Below are 21,222 nucleotides of genomic sequence, written 5' to 3' on the forward strand. Positions count from 1 at the left end.
GTGCTTTCACCTAACTTAAGACATGTTACATTTGTTTAAAAAACACAAACAAGTATTTGATTACAGTTGATCAAATGACAGTTTTTACAATACCAAACTGTTAATTCAGATTTTAACATCATTTATTTTATTAGGATTTTAATGTGAACTGTATTTAGCAATTTATGTACAGCATACAGCAGCTAGTGAGTCTCTGACACAGGGAGAAGGACAATGTCACACTTATGACTTAAATGTGCAAATTAAAAAATGTGCAGAGTAAAAATACAGTCAACTACAGGTTTTGTATGCATGCAAGAAAACATCTAAAAGTACATTTCTGCTTGTTTGTTTACATACAAATGGGAGAATGTTCAATTTTAATAATTTCAATATAAATAACTATAACAAAATAAGAGGGACTACAAAAAGTGAGTTTTTTTTTTCTAAATTAGCTGTTTTTTTTAGAATTTAGAAAACAAACATGTTACATTTCCAAGAAATTTGCTGTGAATCATTTATGGATTAAATAATTACCTAAAATAATTTTCTGACGCGTTTGCCAGTCATGTTGACAGAAGACAGAAGAGAAAATACTCCCTGTTGGTATTACTAATTTTACAAAATACATATTGTTTTATTGTAATTATGAATACAAATAAAAGTAGACCCTTTACAGTTTTTAAAACTGTTTGTCTTAATACAGTAAAAAAATGACAGAGTACTTTATGGAGTAATGTCGACTTGGATAATCTGTTGACCCCAGGTGCTTAAATGTAAAATTATTTGTATATGAGCAAATGCATTGTGGCATGACTTATAATTACTACCTGACCTGACCTGTATATTGTGCTTTAACAAAGGTCCGATTTACCAGTATATTCATGTATTATTTCAGTATATATAGTTTCTGTGTGCAATGCATTATGGCCTCTAGAAGTACCAGTTTTTTTTACAAATAAATATATAGTATATTTGAAGAATGTTCATGTGAATTTTACACACTTTTACATTTGTGCCATGTAAATGCGACATGTAATGTAATTGATCACCCTTTTAAAAAATATTACTTTACTGAATTGGCAAAAAATTACTGTCTGAATTAGATCGGATTGTTTTTTTTACATTTGGTCATGGTGGCTTATCAAATTAATGTGGCAATTGGGGTAATAGCCATAGCGCCACCTGGAGTCAGAAGAAGATATAACATTCAAAACAAACTTTAAAGTAGTTTTGTTTATTCATTCATTCATTTTTTTGGCTTAGTCCCTTCCAGCTGCAACCCATCACTGGGAAACACCCATACCCACTCATTTACACTCATACACTATGGCCAATTTAGCTTATTCAGTTTACCTATAGTGCATGTATTTGGACTGTGGGGGAAAACCCACGCGAACATGGGAAGAGCATGCAAACTGCACACAGAAATGCCAATTGACCCAGCCGGGGCTCGAACCAGCGATGTTCTTGCTGTGAGGCAATTGTGCTAACCACTGCGCCTCCGCATTGCCTATTCTTTTTCAGTTTATTTATTTAAAAGATTACTTCACCCAAAAATAAAATTTATGTTATTAACCACTCATCTTTATGTTTTTTTAATGCCTGGAACCTTCATTTATCTTCAGAACACAATTGAATATATTTTAGATCAATATATAGTAAACAGTGAGGGTAAGTAATTATTGACAGAATTTTATCTCCAATTTTATACCTAAATCTATGGATCATACATGTCACAATCCAGAATCAAAACAATTCAGCCAAAATCCCCAATACATCAGACTAAAACAAATGTGGAATTTATTTCAGCCCTAAATGGAGTTCCATTGTTCGAGAGCACGATGCCCCCAGGCCGGTGATTTCCAATTCTATAAACAATATTCCCCATAATTAATAACCGGGCCCCTTAATAAGCCCCTCGAGGATCCACGTGTTCTATCAAGGTTGACTTCAGTTCCATAAATGGACATTTAGAAAACTCCTCAACCCACAAGCAAATATTAAAAAAGCACTTTCCATTTGTGTTTGTTTGACAGAGAGCTCAAGACATTTGCACTATCTCCATTGTTCAGGTTGTTATGACCAAGCAGGGAAGTATGTACTTTTTCTCTTCGCCTTATTAACGCTTTGACGTATGCATTCAGGTCTCTCTCTGTGAACTGCTAAGCTGTTTGTCCATTTCTCCACAGGTTATTTCGACCCAGGAGGGCAGCTAAAACGAGGTTTGCCAAGACTTAGGTGATTCTGGCTGTCTTCCTCTGCCGTTTGGCCCATAGATTGGCTGGTTGTGCTGTTTTCTCAGGGCTCGCTCTTAATGAATGCTTTCCAGGGCAGCTTGGCTTGAAGTGCTTGGGTTTCCTTTCTCTTGGGTAGCCAGGTTTTAAGGGCCGATCATCTTACACAGGTGTTACATATTACACCGGCCACAATCCACTGTCTGCAGCGAGGGTGCGAGGGTAGATGTTTCCGCAGCCGCCGGGATTGAAACCCAAACTCTGACTACATCCAAACCTATTTTGAGCTTCTGTGGCTACCTATGAAAAGTGCGGAGAAACTGGCTAGAGCAGGAAATCAATTGGCAAAAGCTGAAAGTAAGAAATTATTTTTGGAACTGAAAATATAAAATTTTTAAATATGTATGTACCTTCCTAGAACTTAATATGGCTGATTACATACTTTAATCTAGACAGTTACATTATGTGTATTATTGTGTTTTATTACATAGCGAAGAAATATTCTAAATAGTTTTTTTTGACATTTTATAATAATATTAGATGTGTTAGAGTGAAGCACAGAGCCTTTGTTTTGGAAAAAATAATGCTTCAGGTTGAATAATGTTTTTTAACTAAAATCACATATTTTTAAGCTGACTTATATAACTATTTAAACTACTTAAATGCTTTTAACCCTTGCATTTGTTCCAAAATTTGTTATTGAGTAACAAGAATTAATGTGATATTCCTCTAAATAAGAAACTAAAACTGCCAGTAGGTGGCAGTAAATGCCGAATATGTCAGCCACTAAGGGCGCGCTCCTACTATAAACAGTTGCCTTGAACCAGGCCGAAGCATGCTTGTCCCCCCTCCGTCTCTCACGACGGCCCGGACTCTCATTTCATTGATGATGCGCTGTTCAGTAGAGAAGCACTCTCGCTCAGCACAGTGGAGATTTCTTTAGTTATATTGTTTTAGCCTTTTGGGATGTAGTGACACACCGTCAAATATTTTAGGCATGGTTCAGATAGCATAGTGTGACTACGCCCAAAGTCTTCACTCATTCATTCATTTGATTTGTTTAAGTGACTGTATGCAGTCTTGATGATGCAAGCCGAGATCAGTGATGCAATGTCAGACACAATGCACTCAATGGAGCTAGTGATGTCACTGTGAGGGTTAGGGGCGGTGTTAGGCGAGCGCATCAAAAAGCATTTTATGTAGCTCTGATTAAGCTGCACCAGGGAGCTGTTTCATAAAAGTGGTTTAGAAAAGCAAGGATTAAAGTCAAAAACCTGACTTCAATGACCCGAACTAAATGTCCACGCTTAAATTGGTTCCATAACAGCAAGTTGAAGATCATTTGATCTATCTCATCAGAGTTTAGTTTAAATAATCTAGATAACTGCTCATGCACATTACTGTCATGATACCCTGAAGGTCGAGCATAGATGCATCGATTATGTTGTGTGCCATCAGGGCAACTGAGAGAACTGAAAGAGCTCTGAAATGACACAGCTGTGTTCACAGCGAGTGGAATAATTAGGAGGTGTGTAAAAATATCTTATATTAAAGTAAGGCTACTACTCAGCCCGGATCACCTCCTAATTATTCCACTCAGGGTTCATATATATATATATGATGATTATTATATCAGTCGACACCGACTTTCGGCTACTTTATGGATCATGATTTGCCACGCTTTCTGACACCCTCTTCTTCTTGATCCACTGACTGCACCAAGCATTAAAGCTGTTTCCATGGAGTTGGCTCGCATGATATGACCAAAGAACGAGAGCCGTTGCTTGGTGATTTTGCCCTCTAGCGATACATTTTGTTTGACACGCTGCAGGATTGTTTTGTTTGTGATCCTCGCCGTCCATGGTATGCGCATCATTCACCTCCAGCACCACAATTCGAAAGCATCGATCTTCCTTCTGTCTTTCTTCTTGAGTGTCCAGCTCTCACATGAATACATAAAGATTGGGAAAACAATGGCATTGATTATTCTGATCTTTGTTACAATGCTGATGTCCTTGCTTTTCCATACCTTCTCCATTCCTTGCATTGCACTGCGGCCAAGTGCGATTCTTCATCTGATCTCCAACCCTGACTCGCCATTGTGGTTGATCTTGGATCCATGGAAGATGAAGTCTTGGACTGATTTGATTTCCTCATTGTCAATTGTTATGTGGACTGTACCATTGCATGCTGTTGTCATTACCTTCGTTTTCTTGATGTTGAGGTATAGTCCCATGTGTTCACTTTCTTCTTTTACTCTTCGGACCAGATATTCGAGGTCCTTTTCACTTTCTGCAATCAGGGTCGTATCATCGGCGTAACAAAGGTTGTTAATGTTTCTCCCGCCGATCTTCACTCCGATTGGTGACTCGTCCAGATTGCATAGCCTCATGACCACTTCAGCATACAGATTGAACAGTGTAGGCGATAAAATGCATCCTTGTCGAACACCTTTCTCAATCCCAAACCAGTCAGTGTTGCCAAATGCTGTATATATATTAGGGATGCACGATATATCGGCGACCATATTGTTATCGGCCAATAAATGCTATTTTTAGAATATCGTTATCGATCTGATGTCTTAATTAGGCCGATATATTTAAGCCGATAAATTACGTAATTTTAAAGACCTGCCACGCTCGCGTGGTCGGAACATGTTCAGACTTGCCCAGTGCACTCCAATGGAGCTCTCCTCACACTGTTTATTCCTTCAAAGTTCATCCTTTCTTCACATGGCACTGCTGTGTGTTAATAACTCAGTAAGTAACCATGTTCTTCATCATTGTAGATATGTTTGATTGAGTGTCATTGTGTATTTTGCTTTAAATCGCCTCAGGAAAAATAATACATGTGTAAACCTTTCCTTTCCTGCTCTGTCTTTGTTGTGTTAGATATAGCAGGGAGATTTACTTATTAATCCAGGGCCGAATAATATTACTTTCGGGGTGAACTCTTTTAGTTGCAGCTGGTGAATAAAAGAGGACACATGTAATTTGGTCCAAAATATTTATTACTTTCCGTGTGGTACAACAAATAAGTCACCAAATAGGGAACATCACAGAAAATGGTCTCATTGCGAAAAAACGCTCCTCTTTTCTCTCTCCCTCTGCTTCACACACCCCAAACTGAAGCCCAGTCCCTTAAAGGATCCGCACATTTTACAACACTTGTAAACATAACGGTTGTTTGTAATATGATTATTTGTTATTATTAACATATTGCTGGTCATGTGTGTTGATGTAAGATGTATTCAGTTTGATCGGAATACATTCATTCATTTTCTTGTCAGCTTAGTCCCTTTATTAATCTGGGGTCGCCACAGCGGTATGAACCGCCAACTTATCCAGCAAGTTTTTACGCAGCGGATGCCCTTCCAGCCGCAACCCATCTCTGGGAAACATCCACACATACACACAGCCTACCCAATTCACCTGTACCACATGTCTTTGGACTGTGGGGGAAACCGGAGTACACGGAGGAAACCCACGCGAACGCAGGGAGAACATGCAAACTCCACACAGAAACGCCAACTGAGCCGAGGATCGAACCAGCGACCCAGCAACCTTCTTGCTGTGAGGCGAACGTGCTACCCACTGCGCCACTGTGTCTGTAACCGCACACACACTCTGTAGCACGGGGGAGAGATGAAAGGTGAATCCAGTTAAAGGGGCTCTTAACTAGCCGCTCATCGATCATTTTCCCACGATTGACGGCAAGAATTGTCTGATTGACAAGCAGCACCTACATGTGACATGTCAAAACGCCAAATAGGATGAATCTGTGCCGCATTTTCTAAACGTACTAAAACATACTATCTGTATTTAGCTGTTTGCTTGTACGGTGGCTCTAAACTGTCAAAACACCTCTGAAAAAAGGCTTTTTCGGACATGACATATTTGTACATGTGTACTTCACTGTAACACGTTTTATTCATGACCATTTGAGCTGGTTTCAGTCCTTAGCTCTTTCATTTTCATCTTATTTAAAGATATTTAACTTGTTTGTTAATTAAATACCATTTTGTTATTTAAACTTTTATTTTTATGCAACAATCAACTTGCATGTTAATTTGCTATGAAGAAAAGGAAATAATTTTTTGCTTGCTGATTTATGTGAAATCGTGAATAATATAGGTCTATAATCACCTTGCAATTTTGAAGTTATAGCTTTTTTGCTTTGCGTATAGACTATTCAGTTCATAAGAGCAGTTCAGTCTTTTATGAAGTTTGCTGTATAAAAATATATCAATTTAAAATATTTAGAATTATTGGCCTTTTATAATTATCGGTTATCGGTATCGGCCAAAAAAAATCCATATCGGTGCATCCCTAACATATATATATATATATATATATATATATATATATATATATATATATATATATATATATATATATATATATATATATAGCTAAGTACACCCTTCACAGATCTCTCTTTTAAATTAATATTTTCTACAGAATGCTTTACAATAATATCTTTGTATGTTACACACATTCAGTACCAAAGCAAAATTTGCTTTTTGTTTTAATCTAACAAAAAATAAACTAAAGATCAGTCAAAAAAATTGTCCACCCAAATTAATGTGTTAGGGGAAAATATAAAAATTTTTAAGAAACAGGAAAAACAAAATCAACAGAAACATAAAAAAATATATAAAAATCTAATTGAAATGTTGTAGTTTGTACTTGTTTTGTTTTGATTAACTTGCTCGAATTTAAATGTAGTATCATTCCATTCTTAAAGTTGTTTGGTGTATAAATATATTTACTATGAAGTGACTATAAAGTTTTAATCATTATTAAGAGGTTAAGTGAAATAAAATAGCATCAAGTTACTGCAGGTGAATTTTAACATTACTTTCATTGAGCTTGAACTTAATACTTAGCCTGAGAGTTAACCTGGCCCAGACCAGGCTAGTTTCCGAGCATAAGTTGCCAGAGTAACTTCGAACTATCGTAAATTTGATTTATGAAACCGAATCCACCATTAATACCCCTGACTTACCAATAGAACCCTGGCTTTTTCTCTATGCTTGGTTTATGAAACAGGCCCCAGGTCTGCATCCAGACCCATCTTAATTTATTCAGCAATTAACTAAACATCTTGTTTTATGAATGGATCACTGAATCATTAGTTCACATGACTTGTTCAAAATGTAGATTCATTTAGAAAGCAAACACTGCTGTGTGTTGGTTGGAATCACACATCAAATCTTCTGTGGCTTTATGGAGTGTTTTACAACACATCCACAGTCAGCCATGTTGGTGAACAAAACGTAAAAAATGCCACTGAACCGAATGAAACGTGTATTTTATTGATTATTGCTGATGAAAATAATACATTATTTTTACATCAAGGGCTGTAATAATAGGTCAGACCAGAAAAAACAAGTTAGAGTACTAAAGACTGCCAGAAATGATAACAAGTCAAGTAGAAGAGAGCCTATTAAAATAATTTGTGCTTACTAAGTCCTTCTCTATGTCATTTTTTTATGGTTTTAACACCGTAAATAAACAGTAAGCAAATGGACTTTGATTTAATGAGTAAACTCATTGCCTTATAATTAACTTAATGGGCAGCATGGTGGCTCAGTGGTTAGCATTGTTGCCTCACAGCAAGAAGGTCGCTAGTTTGCATCCCAGCTGGGCCAATTGGCATTTCTGTGTGGAGTTTGCATGTTCTCCCTTGTTTGCGTGGGTTTCCTCTGGGTGCTCCGGTTTCCCCCACAGTCCAAAGACATGCAGTGCAGGTGAATAGGATAAACTATATTGGCGGTAGTGTATTACCGTGTGAATGTGAGAGTGGGTGTTTCTCTGTACTGGGTTGCGGCTAGAAGGGCATCCGCTGTGTAAAATATATCCTGGAATAGTTGACGGTTCATTCCACTGTGACAACCCCTGTTATATAAAGGACTAAGCCGAAGAAAAATGAATGAATGAACTTGCACAGATTAATTGTCAAGCTAAAAATGTGTGCTAGCAAAATAAACAATGTAAAACAATGTAATTTTGATTTCAGTTTATTACACAATACATACAACTTTTAAGAATATCTTGAATTTACCTTAAATGAAACTGCTTTTTATAGTCTACGTCGCACAGTGAGGTTTGATTTGTGCATATCCTTTTACAAAAAGGTAAAGCAGTAGTGAGAGGAACTAAACAGGGACCCATTCAGCTTTGTTCTGGCTTACTTTGCCTACTTACGCTGGGCTGTCACAGTGTCGCATGGACGAGGAGACGCCACCGCCGCAGGTTCGACTGCACTCACCCCAGACTGTCCACGGGCCCCAGCTGCCATCCACACTCTGCGGCCATGTCCCAAACGCCACACATTCACCCTGATAACACCACTAGACACACACAGAGGGAGGAAATAGTTGCCCAAATAAATATACAGGTAAGATTATTAGCACATGATTATCAATGGCTTAATGTTTGTTTGTTTGTTTGTTTGTTTGTTTGTTTTTTTGTCCTATTCAGTACTTCAGTACCAAAAGTCAACTGGTAAGTGTACTTTGAGAGTCAAAAAACATACACAGACAAAACAAAATTAATACCTTTCGCTCCTGATAAGACACTGAAGTCTTAAAAAGTGAGATAATTTTGTCTTTGAAGAAACTTAAAGATAATATTGAAGAAACATAATTTACAACAATAATTTTGAAGGTAATAATGTAATGAATATATATATATATATATATATATATATATATATATATATATATATATATATATATATATAATGTCAGAAACCACTGGTATAATTTATAATTTAACTCTCAAAGTTTTAGTTTACAGGAGTTTTTTTTTATAAATCATGGTTTCAACCACATTTTGGATAGTTTGAGGTTTCAAATTAATATCAGATCTTTATCCCTTTAGGGTCCTGATTTACTAAACAGGGAAATAGACTGCAATTCTAGTAAAGAGTGAGAAAACATTTTAAAACAGAAACTTCACAAAATAAAATGCTCCAAATAAAATTATTTACTTTCATTTACATTTTTCTTGTATTTATTTTAATTAAATTTAAATAGTGTATATTATAATACTCATATTAAATGCAGAAATGAGAGGCAAGACTGTCAGATTATGATATTGTTGATTTACTGTTACTGATTAATGTACTATTATGGTTAATTTACAGAGATGTGTTTCCCAAATAACAACATAACTAGTGGCTGAACTATCATTGTATGATGCATCATTTGGGAAATTAATGATATAGTGACGAGTGAGTGACAAGAGTAAAACCGTAGATTCTCTATTGCAGATCCTTCGTTTGAACCACTTTAGTTATAACGTAAAACCCACATAATAAGACTCCAAATGGGGCAGAGTAACAACTTCTTAAGAGAATAAATACCATAATTTTCGTATAAAATTATATTATTTTATTATTATTAAGTAGGATATTGTTTATTTATGGTATATATTTATAGATTTATGTTTTATTTTTTTGAAAAGTCTACTTTTACAACTGTGACACATTCAAACCACTTCATGAATATTCTAACCACTAGGCCAAGTGATATACAATAGACTACAGACACATTTCTTAATAATAAAATAATAATAATAATAATTAATAATAAATAACTACTATAAATTAAAAGCATTAAGCTATATATTCTTGTTTTCACAAGCTTTGGAGACGTAACATAAATTCTGCTTTTAAATAAAAAGATCACCTATAGCTTTTGTCACGAGCCTGTGCTTAAAATGTCAAAAATGTTTTCAAAGCGTACTACAAAGGGAGTGCAATTGTTAATGTGCAGATCGCTAAAACTGAACTATAAAAAATACTTAGAAAGCAAAATACATCATATAAGAGAGAATACTGTTTTTTTTTTTTTTAAATCATTAGGGCATAGGGTGATAACTGGGAATAGAACACAGCCAGGAACTATGCTTCTAAGTCCAGCTCTAGAGGTGTATTACAATCGTTGTTTGTAACGATGCAACTTGCAACCTTAGTTGGCTCACGATGGTTTTCGGAAACGCACAGCTGGAATGTATATAAATTTGCACTGAATCGTTTAGCTGACGTTTTTAACCAAAGCAATCTCACAAAATTATCACAATATTTAATGTCTCTTCAAATATCTAATCAATTGACCTTTTTTTATACAACTGTAAAATAGAATACTATTATTCTTTTTTTAAATTCAAAAATGTACATTGTAAAAAGAGATTAGTTGACTTTACTTAAAAAAGAGCATAAACTCATTGCCTTATAATTATTAAGTAAACAATAAGTAAAGTAACTATAAAAGTTAAGCCACTGAATAGTAATTATTATGGCAATACCTTTTATGTATTTATTTATTTGCATTATTTTCTTTTAATTGATTTTTTATAATTTCATTATAATTTCATTATTTTTGTCATGTATTCCCTTTTCTGTAAGGGGTTAAATTGTTGGGGAAGGGGTTGTTGAACTTAAAAAAATTAAAGTTAAGCCAAAAGGTTTACTGACTTTTTTTTTTTTTTTTTTTTAAAGCAAAATCAACTTGCTGCTTTCAAGGTAACGGGTTTACTAACTCTCTTAAAGTAAAGCAACTAATTGCTCTTTACAGTGTATTAACATTTATATATTTTACATGTACATTTTATGTACTGTATAGTCAAAAGGTGCTATTTTTTTAAAATACTTTATTTATAAGGTTTTTTTATATACATTTGCACAAAACAGAAAAAGACAAACAGTCGCAAAATGTGCTATTTAATTTCACTTGATTGTTTACTTTTTAGTTTTTTTTTTATTACTTTTTTACTTTTACTTTTGTCAAAGACCAACATAAAACTTGTCACATTCATTGTAAACATACTTTGTTTGCTTGATGTGGTCACCAGTGGCATATTCAAACTAGCTTATTATGCAGTAAATATCAACATATTTGATTGACGTACCTTTAAGTAATAAATAACACATGCTTTTAGTATTAGCACCAATTCATCCCTTATTTTCACTCAGGCCAGTGCTAATTCATGACAGGACACTGAGCTGCTCATTCACCTCCTGGTAATTAACTACATCCTCCAGCTGTCACTGGAGTAAAGTTTCCTGGCTTAATCCTGTTTTGTATAAACAGTGCCTTCACCTACTGTCCCTAATCTAAATCCATGCCAGAATAAAAACAGACTCAAGGCTTCAGGACCACGTGAAATCCCCTTATAATCCCTCTGCGAGGACAAGGATTGGAGGTGCAGGAAACTGTCACCCTGCAAATGTGTCAGTGGGTTAAGTTTTGTCTGCTCTTCACTCTCTCTGGATGGTTTGTTCTTGGTGTCAGACTCTATTTCTTTCTCTTGTCCATAGGCAAGGAAAAGTTGGCAGGGGAAAGGCAGTGTCCTCAGTTACCAGTGTCTGAAATCAGGCTAGTGTGTTAAGACAGAGGCAGGCAGGTTTAAAATAACCTCTTAAAGAATGTCTTATCTTACAGACTCTCTCTTCTGAAGTCTGCCTCTGCGAACATCATTGTAAACGTAGTATTTAGGGACATGTAATTCAGGATTGAAGCAAATAAACATAAGTAAATAATATAATGTCTAGTTGTATAATAAAACCCTCAAAATAATTCACACAAATCTGAGAAATATTTACACAGTACAGTCAGGTTTATTATAGTTAACTAAAACTAATATGATTAAACTAAAGCAGGGGATAAGCAGAAAGAAAAGATGAGTAAAATAATTTTTAACTCAAAATATATGTTAACTGATCTTAAATCATAATTTTTTTTTGTATAAATAATAATACTACCATAGTTAGTTGATAACCAACACAATCTCATAGCAATTCATAAAGTTTTAATTTAGTGGCTAATTCATATTAATTTGTACCATCTCATCCATATTTCCTTTTAGTACATTTTGCTCATTTTTGTGTCATGCCTCCTTTTAAAAATCACAAAATTACAAATTAGCCACTTTTCTGACAATACATTAAGTCATTACATGAAATTAGGTAAAAATAACTGTATAGGGTTGCAGAAATAATGCTAAAACATTTTTTTAGCTGTATACAAATTGCATAAACACTTATTTTAAACACATTACACATTTTATTCAGTTGCATTCAATTTAACATTTTAACAAAATTGTAAAATAATTTAATATTTTTTACATATTAACAAAATACTAAACAACATTGTCGTAATTCTTATATTAAATGGCATTTCTTATTTTCTTTAATTAAAAAAAAACTAAATTAATTGTACATTTAAAATATGGTGGTTATTATCAGTATTTTATTAAGGGGTGTGAATACTTTCAGGCTTCGCTGTATTTCTGTATCTACTTTTTTAACAATATTGTTTTCTTTGCTCTCTAAATCCACTTGGGGATACTCAACCCTCTAGAGATTGTTCAGAGCCACTGATGTGATCCAAGTCCTGTGAAGAGACGATGCCAACCATAGAGGACTTCAAGAGGTCTCCATAACAGAGCATAATTAGTAAAGTTGTTCCTTGCCACAGGCTTGCTTGGTTTGGGACTTTCAGCAGTGAAAAATTAAACCACCGAACTGAACTGAACTGAACTTAAAATCTAAACTGACACAATTTCAGTTTAATTTCAATATCAATTCAATAGAACTTCTATGTTAAGCTGCTTTGACACAAATCTACATTGTAAGAGCACTATAGTAATAAATAAGAATTGACTTCAATTGAATATAATAGATTATATAAACCAAATCAGAGTTTATATTAAAGTGACAGTTCACTCAAAAAAAGTTGACTAATTTCTTGACCCTTTTACTCACCCAAATTTAAAAGAGTTTCTTTTTAGGAGTATCTTACTGACATCCATAGCAAAGAAAATATACTATGGAAGTCAATATCTACTTCTTTTGTGTTTAACAGAAGAAAGAAACTCAAGCATGTTAGTATTCATTTTTGGGTGAACTGTCTCTTTAAATAGAGTCAATCTTGCCAGTTGTGAACTGGAAGCGTCCTAAGCAGCACATTAATAATGAACTCTGCCTTGAAATGCGTGGCTTTCTAGCACTGTGCTTCCTGCAGTGTTCGACAGTCTGTCTTTACGACGTGACAAATTCATTATCATTGTTGCTGGTTGAAAGCACATTCAGTAGCATGTGTGGTCATCGCTGCTTCCGTGCCTTTCCATCTCTGGTCTTTCTGGAGCTGGCAGGGCCTCCACTCCATTACACGCTAAGTGAGAAATGGCTGACATTCGTATTCCTTTGATGCTGACCCAGACATAAGTACGCCACTCGCTAAAAAAAAAAACAGCGGCTCAACCTGAAGCTCGCGGCTTGTCCAAGAAAGCTCACAAGAGCTAGCCGGTAAATAGATCCAGTGAGCGAATGGTAACAGAGACAGACAGCTCATGGTCCTCTTCTATTCTTCCTCTTGAGCCGTCCTATGAGCGAGTACAATGACCACCGTAATCTTTGTTCAAACTGTCTCTCGAACCGGGCCCAGCAGAAATGTGAACTGATGACCCAAACGCTGAGCGCATGAGTGAACATTGGGAAGAGGCTTTCTTATTCCCATATCTGCTACAATGAGAGCGGAGCCATGAGCGCTTATTTTCCTAATTTTTTGTATTTTATAACTTTTAGATATATGATTTAACTGAGCAAGGAAATTTTCACAGCATGTCTGATAATACTTTTTCTTCTGGAAAAAGTCCTATTTGTTTTATTTCAGCTAGAAAAAAAAAGTTGTTTTAATTTATAAAAGCAATTTTAAGGTCAAAATTATTAGTCCCTTTCAGCAAATGTTTTTTCGATAATCTACAGAACAAATCATGCTATTGTGCATGTGTTGTGAGAAAATGCAGCTTGTTTTCTTAATTTGTTTGCATCTTTTGTAAATGCATGTGTTTTCATAAATTGAAGCATGTTAAGCTCTCTCGGGCCACAGGACTGTGATGCACAGTTAAGTAATGCCAACGATTAAAGACTTACAATAAAGTCATGTTAGCCAATCTGAAAGGAGAAACAATGCAACACACTGTCATCATGGTGCAAAATCTGTGGTATTGTGGCCACACGACCAAACTGTTACCAGAGTTTTTGAAAATCTTTTTTGCATAAACCTTTGGTGTTAGTTACCTGACACTGCGTTTTTGTGTGGACGAATGGCTAAACAGTATAAACAGTATCTTTTTTTGATAAATTGGTCAGAATATTTGAAAAAGGACTGACTCATTGACTGTGACAACAATCATACAGAGCATAAATAATTATTTCTATTGAATTAATTCTCTTTATTTACAATGTTGCTTTCAAGCAGTCTCCAGCTGGACCTAGGTCCAAGTGCCTGCCGCAAGAACTTTATTCAAAAGCTGATGTGTTACAACAATAAAAATAAAATGTAAAATGTAAAATTTTTCTTAAAATAAAGCATCAATTGGGGTCTTAAAATCTCAAATCTGGTTTTCATTTATTGTGTGAAACTAACACTTATGGGAAACGAAAATATGAAACCTGACAGTAAATTGACCTGTAAAGTAACACTTCTAAAAAAACAGAAAACATATTGGCATCTTCATTTTAAAAGTATTTCAGAAGTTTTTAAGTAAATTTATAATAACAATATTTGATTATCTGCAATAACCTCCATTCTAAATAGCTATATCGTTAAATATATCGTAACCCTGAAATAAAAAGAATTTCGGTTATATCACTCACCCGTATTATAACCTTCATCCATTGCATAAAGTTTTGGGATGGGACGCTGACTTACCCCTTTTTCAATAGTGTTAGTCTGGCACAGGGTTCCTTCTGCGGCAGGGATACTGTTGGTGACACAGCGGTTACTTTTGCTAAGGCACCAGAGCTCTCTACACACTTCCTAGGAAAGAAGGCAAAAGCAAGTTGATCAGAATATAGAAATTCCCAAGAGAGACCAGAACAAGTGGACACAAGACCAGCAGAATGTGGTGGGCAGGCTTCACAAACAGGCTTTTTAGAGATTGCATGAAAACATGTCTTCTTAATAATGTTTAATGAATTGTAGATTCAGATGTTAGGATTGATTCACATTTTAGTTCGTAAACAATTTTGGACAGCTGTTTTTTTTTCCACCAATCTAAACTTACACATGTATGTTTGATAGTCTACATTTTTTCATGGAAGTAAGTTGCTATACCTGGTTTGTAAATGAATTTGTGATAAAATAAAGTGAATTTAGGAGCAAGTTCCTTTGCAGTCTGGAATTTAATCAAAATAGGGTTTATTAGTCTTTTTTGTTCATTAGTCTTTTCTAATGTTGGGATCAGAAAAAAAGGCAGTGCAAAGATGCTGTGTTTTTTCCAACACAGGCTTAATAGATAGTATCTGCTTCAGCTAACATTTTGTGAAACCACAAAAACGCACTTTAACATACATTTGACCGCAGTTTCTAGGTGAAATAAACACTACAGGGCAATATCATGCCAACAAATTTGTTTTCTTTTCACTCTAATGATATTTACAGGGATATATTATTGACCAATAATGGATTATTTTTCCTTAGTTCTTAGCACAACACCGAAATAAATACTTATAATACTTCATTACAAAACAACTTGACAATGTTTATAATTTGTAACCAAATACATTTGCCACACCCATCTATCTTTATATGGACAAAATTTTGGGTGTGATCCGTTTGCTTGGTAGCTCAATTTGTAGTCAGGTGAAGTATGGGTTCCTTAAAAGAAATGAAAAAAAAAAAAAAAGTAAAATCAAGGTAAAAAAAAAAAAGCTTTTGTGCTCTTTTATCATATGTTTGCTTTTGAAAAGACTATTGGTTGGGTTTAGGGAAGGATATTATTCAGTGATTCAGTGGTCTAGGTGATCATTATGACAAGACCTGCCTTCTTGCTGACTTGTAGCAGAAGACTTGTATCTGAAATGTACAACAAAACATACCCTAATTTTTTTCAGATTCATAAAGATGTACAATGTGCCCTCTAGTGCATTTGTCATCTGAAATGTGCAAAGAAATGTTCCCGGAGCAATGTACTATACGTTTTGCAAAAATGTAGGCCAAGGTACATATTTCCACAGCATATTGTTGTCTTAAGAGCATTGTTATTGTTTGTTTTCTGAATAGACTATATATTTCTGCATCTTTATAGTACAAATATTCAACAACTTAATGTAAAAAAAAAAAAAATCAAGAGAATTTTAGTTCATGAAACAACGGTTATATAGGTTATATAGTAACAGGTAAATTATTCGCATAAAACATTCAGCAATGTGGAAAATCATCAGATAAAGGTTTGTCAAATTTTTTTTACCTTTTTTGTTGGTTTTAAACATATAACATTTTTAAACAAATTAAACATAGAGTAAGTACAGTACATATTGCAAATTGTGTTTTTGACCCTGAACCACTAATCTAAGCCAAATTGTAAGTGGTTTTATTTTAGACCTTCCAGGGTGGATTTGGCAAAAAGTTGCATAATATGTTTTTGCTCCTTTGTGTTTCTTGTAATATTCATAAATATATCCGAGATCTCAGCCATGCATATGGTGTCCGAGTACAATGCAGCTAAAAGTTAGATAAACTTAGATGAGAATATGTTCAGCTAACAGTATGTTCATTAAATGACAACTTTGTCTGTACCACACCATGCTATATTGAAATGATTAAATAAGACTAAAATAAAGTATAGAATCTCTATTTTGTCAAAGATAGATGAACCTCTGCTTCATCCCCGGCTTATTCCTGCTGCTCCAATCACCAGTCTCCCTCGTTCCCTCAACTCCAATCATCGCTCTCATTTCCCAGCCACTTCTCATCACACCTGTGTACTCTCACCTGAGTTCTAGTCAAACAAACCTCCACCAGTAATCACAGTCCCCTAAGCCTCCTCGATTCCAGTCATTCAGTGGCTGAAATTGATATTACATGGTTCACCTCACCTACTCCCTGGCCTTTCTCCTATGGACGTTACTCCTAAACCTGTGGATTCACAAGCTGTGATTAAGGGAAGTGACTTTAAACTATGGTGGTTGCATTGATCCTTGTTTATATTGTGAACTAGTTACAAGTCTGCTCTCCATCCAAAAATATCACTTACCTGCTTATCTTACTGAACTTTCCACATTGTTTTGAATAAATTGATGAAAAGAGATAACCCCCATGTATTCCTTGTGTGACTGGACAGGATTCCAGCCCAGAAGACAAACACACATAGCAAGGGAAGCTAACGCTATGCTAACATGAAGTACATCGGACCTGTTCGCTGGAATGGTACATTCCACGAGATCGACACTAGCTTCCGCTCCCATGAGCGTCACTACAGCTCCAGTGGTCATTACGAGTACAGCCCTTGCTCGCCCCATGAGCTACTCAGGCGATCCTAATGCCCTATTCACACGGGTCTTCAGCTTCAACGCTTGATAGAGGGCCTGTCTGAAGTTTAGGCTGACGCAATCATCATAGCAGCATTAGCCAATGAAATTAGTTAGCTATAGGCCACAGTCTGAGCCGCTGTATTTCTATACAGCGATCGGATTGGCTGACGCTTCCATTGCCGCTTGAAAAGTTGAGCAAGTGCCACCGAAGCGGCACCGACGGATCCACAATGCAGTTTGGCAATGCCTGACGTCACCCATTTAAAGTGAAGCATTGACAAAGGAAGCGTTGACGCTGATGCCCCGTGTGAATGGGGCGCAGTACCTGCAATGACTTTGTACTGCAGTGCTCACTCTACACAAATGCTACTACTAACCAGTTTCCAAATGAAATTTCCGAAGTGACTACGACGCAATCATCTCTGCCTTTACTGTCGAGAATCCAACCATCTCATCTTGGCCTACCCAGTTTGGCCGCCTAGCCTAATGGTGAGTAAAGTCACTCTAACTCCATCTGTATTCCATTTACCACATATACAAGCTCAACTAATAGTAAATTCCCGTATCATCCCCATACATGTTCTGGTGGATTCTGGAGCGGCTGGTAACTTTATCTCATCCAAGTTCCTTGCCCAACATCACATTCCTATAGTGCGAAACCCAGTATAAAATAACCACCATTCAGGACTCACCATTGGGCAATGGTAAAATTTCCAGGCAAACGAGAGAAGTCATCATTCTCAGTCATCAGTCCCCACATTATCATCGAGAAAAACTGACCCTACTCATACACTCAGAACACCAATCTCATGTCCTTCGTCTCAGAGAAAACCATCTGTTCTTGAAAGCTGAAAAATGTGAGTTTTCTAAATCTTGAAAATGTATCCCTTTGAAAGGTCTCCCTACAGCTCTAGAAACGGCTGAAGCCTTCTTTCACTACATCTTCCATAATTACAGGCTCTTCAAGGACATTGTATCAGATCGGGGTCCATAATTCATCTCCAGGGTTCTTTCGGCTCCTAAGTACCACCGTCAGCCTATCCTCCGGTTACCACCCGCAGATGAACTGTCAGACAGAGCGTAAAATCCAAAAGATTTCCTGCTACCTCCGGACGTACTGCAACCAACACCAGAATACCTGAAGCCAGTATCTATCGTGGGCTGAGTATGAGCAAAATATCCCTTCGACAATCCTCCACTGGTCTAACACCCTTTCAATGTGTTTTAGAATGCCAACCTTTCCTGTTCCCACATGGTCTGGCGAGACCTCTGAAATGCCCACGGTAGGTCACTGGTTCAGAGAGAGCGAGAACGTGTGGGACTCAGCTCATGTCCATCTCCAGCAGGCAGTACGAAGGAATACTACCAATGCCACCCGTCAATGCCTACCAAATCTCATTTACCAACCAGGAAATAAGGTATGGCTCTCCACCCGGGACATCCACCTCCATCTGCCCTGCAGAGTCCCCGCTACTTAGGACCATTCACTGTGCACTCCCAGACCCTATTTCTCCTCCTCCACAGACCCAGAATGATCACAAATGACAAAGGATAATGATTCTAATTTTGCCAACAAAAATTACAAACCAAAAATCTGTAAAATAAACAAGAAGCTTTAATGAACTATACTTCATATAATACATTTTTACTACTACTGTTCATAAGGCTCAGAATTGCAAAGGGTTTTTATGATTTCCCCCAAATTTGAACGTTAACTCACCACTGAAAAGGGGACAAATGATCATTAAACCATGGGCATATAAGTTTAAACCTTCAGGATAAATATGTTTTCTTTTATGTGCTCTGATGGAACCATGCTGTGATATGAAGGCTGAACATATGAAGATATAATGCTCTCCGTATATTACAAGTGCAACTTTGTAGAACCCTGCATTACATTTCCCATTTAAGTGCGCAAGGAGCCTTTAAAGCCTGAACTTCACAGGATTTACAGGACAGAGAGGTGCCCCCATGAAAAAGATTTATGGCAGGGAGCACCTCCACTGACCCCAGGTCAGTAAATAAGACTCAGCTGCCCAGCCTATCTAGATTAAATAAAGCGGCAAACTGCCTCTCTCAGGTTGCAGAAGCTCCACCTCTGTGGCTGGTTTTAATAAGGTTTCCTGCTCGCCCATTCAAAATGCTCATGCTGAGAGGGTCAGGAGGGCATGCAGGCTTGACCAGCAGAGTTTAACCGCTGACTGGCTTAAGCTGAGAGTGCAGGGCAGATAAAACTTTACTAAGACCAAAGTAATTACTGCAACAAACACTTTCTAAATTCCTACTGCAATTTTAGATTTATATTACATGAATGAATTATGTAGCATATTCTATACGCCAAGAGAAAGTACAAACAATAACATCCATCCATCCATCCGTTCATCTGCCTCTCCATTCATCCATCCATCCATCCATCCATCCATCCATCCATCCACCTCCTCATTCATCCATCCATCCACCCATCCATTTTCTATCTGTTCAGTTGTCTCTCCATCCGTCCATCCATCCATACATTTTTTGTCCGCCTCTCCATCCATCCATTCATCCATCCATTCATCCATCCATCTGCCTCTCCTTCCATCTGTTCATCCATCTCTTTATTCATTCATCCATCCATCCATCCATCCATCCATCAGTTTGTCCGCCTCCCCATCCATCCATGGTTTTCTCCCTCTCCATCCATCCATCCATCCATCCATCCATCCATCCATCCATCCATCCATCAACCCTTTCATCCATTCATCCATCCATCCATCTGTTTGTCTGCCTCTATTTATTCATGCATCCATCTGTTTGTCCGCTTCTCTATCCATTTTTCCATCCATCTTTTTGTCCACCTCTCTATCCAATCATCTGTTCATCTGCCTATCCATCTATCTATATTTCATCCATACATCCATACATCTATCTGTTCATCTGCATCTCCATCCATCCATCCATCCATTCATCCATCCATCCATCTGTTCATCTGCCTCTCCATCCATCCATCAATTTATCCATCCATTCATACATCCATACATCCATCCATTCATCCGTTTGTCTACCTGCTCATCCATCCATCCATTCATCCATTTATTTGTCCGCTTCTCCATCCATCCATTCATCCATCCATCCATCCTTCCATCCATCCATCCATCCATCCATCCATCCATCCATCCATCTGCCTTTCCTTCCATCTGTTCATCCATCTCTTCATTTATTCATCCATCCATCCATCCATCCATCAGTTTGTCCGCCTTTCCATCTATCCATGGTTTTCTCCCTCCATCCATCCATCCATCCATCCATCCATCTACCCTTTGATCCATCCATCCATCTGTTTGTCTGCCTCTATTTATTCATGCATCCATCTGTTTGTCCGCTTCTCTATCCATTTTTCCATCCATCTTTTTGTCCACCTCTCTATCCAATTATCTGTTCATCTGCCAATCCATCTATCCATTTATCCTTCTATCTATCTATCTATCTATCTATCTATCTATCTATCTATCTATCTATCTATCTATCTATCTATCTATCTATCTATCTATCTATCTATCTATTTGTTTGCTTTTCATCCATACATCTATCTGTTCATCTGCATCTCCATCCATCTATCCATCCATCATCCATCCATTTTCTATCTGTTCAGTTGTCTCTCCATCCATCCATCCATCCATCCATCCATCCATCCATCCAT

General features: G+C 36.6%; 1 protein-coding gene across 6 annotated transcripts in view; it reads right to left on the reverse strand.

The window, feature by feature from the left end:
- The window catches only part of adamts6 (ADAM metallopeptidase with thrombospondin type 1 motif, 6), a 175,890-nt gene that overhangs the window by 61,780 nt on the left and 92,888 nt on the right, over positions 1-21,222 (reverse strand). The window contains exons 13-14 of one of the 6 annotated variants that reach the window (XR_012386164.1): positions 14,941-15,044; positions 8,426-8,571 (exon numbers count right to left, since the gene is read on the reverse strand). Coding sequence is in view for 4 of the 6 variants with exons in the window: in XM_073914478.1 (XP_073770579.1) it covers positions 8,418-8,571; positions 14,941-15,044 (258 nt within the window). In the remaining 2 variants the exon portion in view is untranslated. Of the gene's footprint in view, positions 1-8,229; positions 8,572-14,940; positions 15,049-21,222 lie in introns of those variants that run through there. The other 5 variants (XR_012386165.1, XM_017358010.3, XM_073914478.1 and 2 more) reach the window with 5 other exon arrangements.

This window comes from Danio rerio, chromosome 10 (assembly GCF_049306965.1).
Source record: "Danio rerio strain Tuebingen ecotype United States chromosome 10, GRCz12tu, whole genome shotgun sequence".
Classification (NCBI taxonomy): Eukaryota; Metazoa; Chordata; class Actinopteri; order Cypriniformes; family Danionidae; genus Danio; species Danio rerio.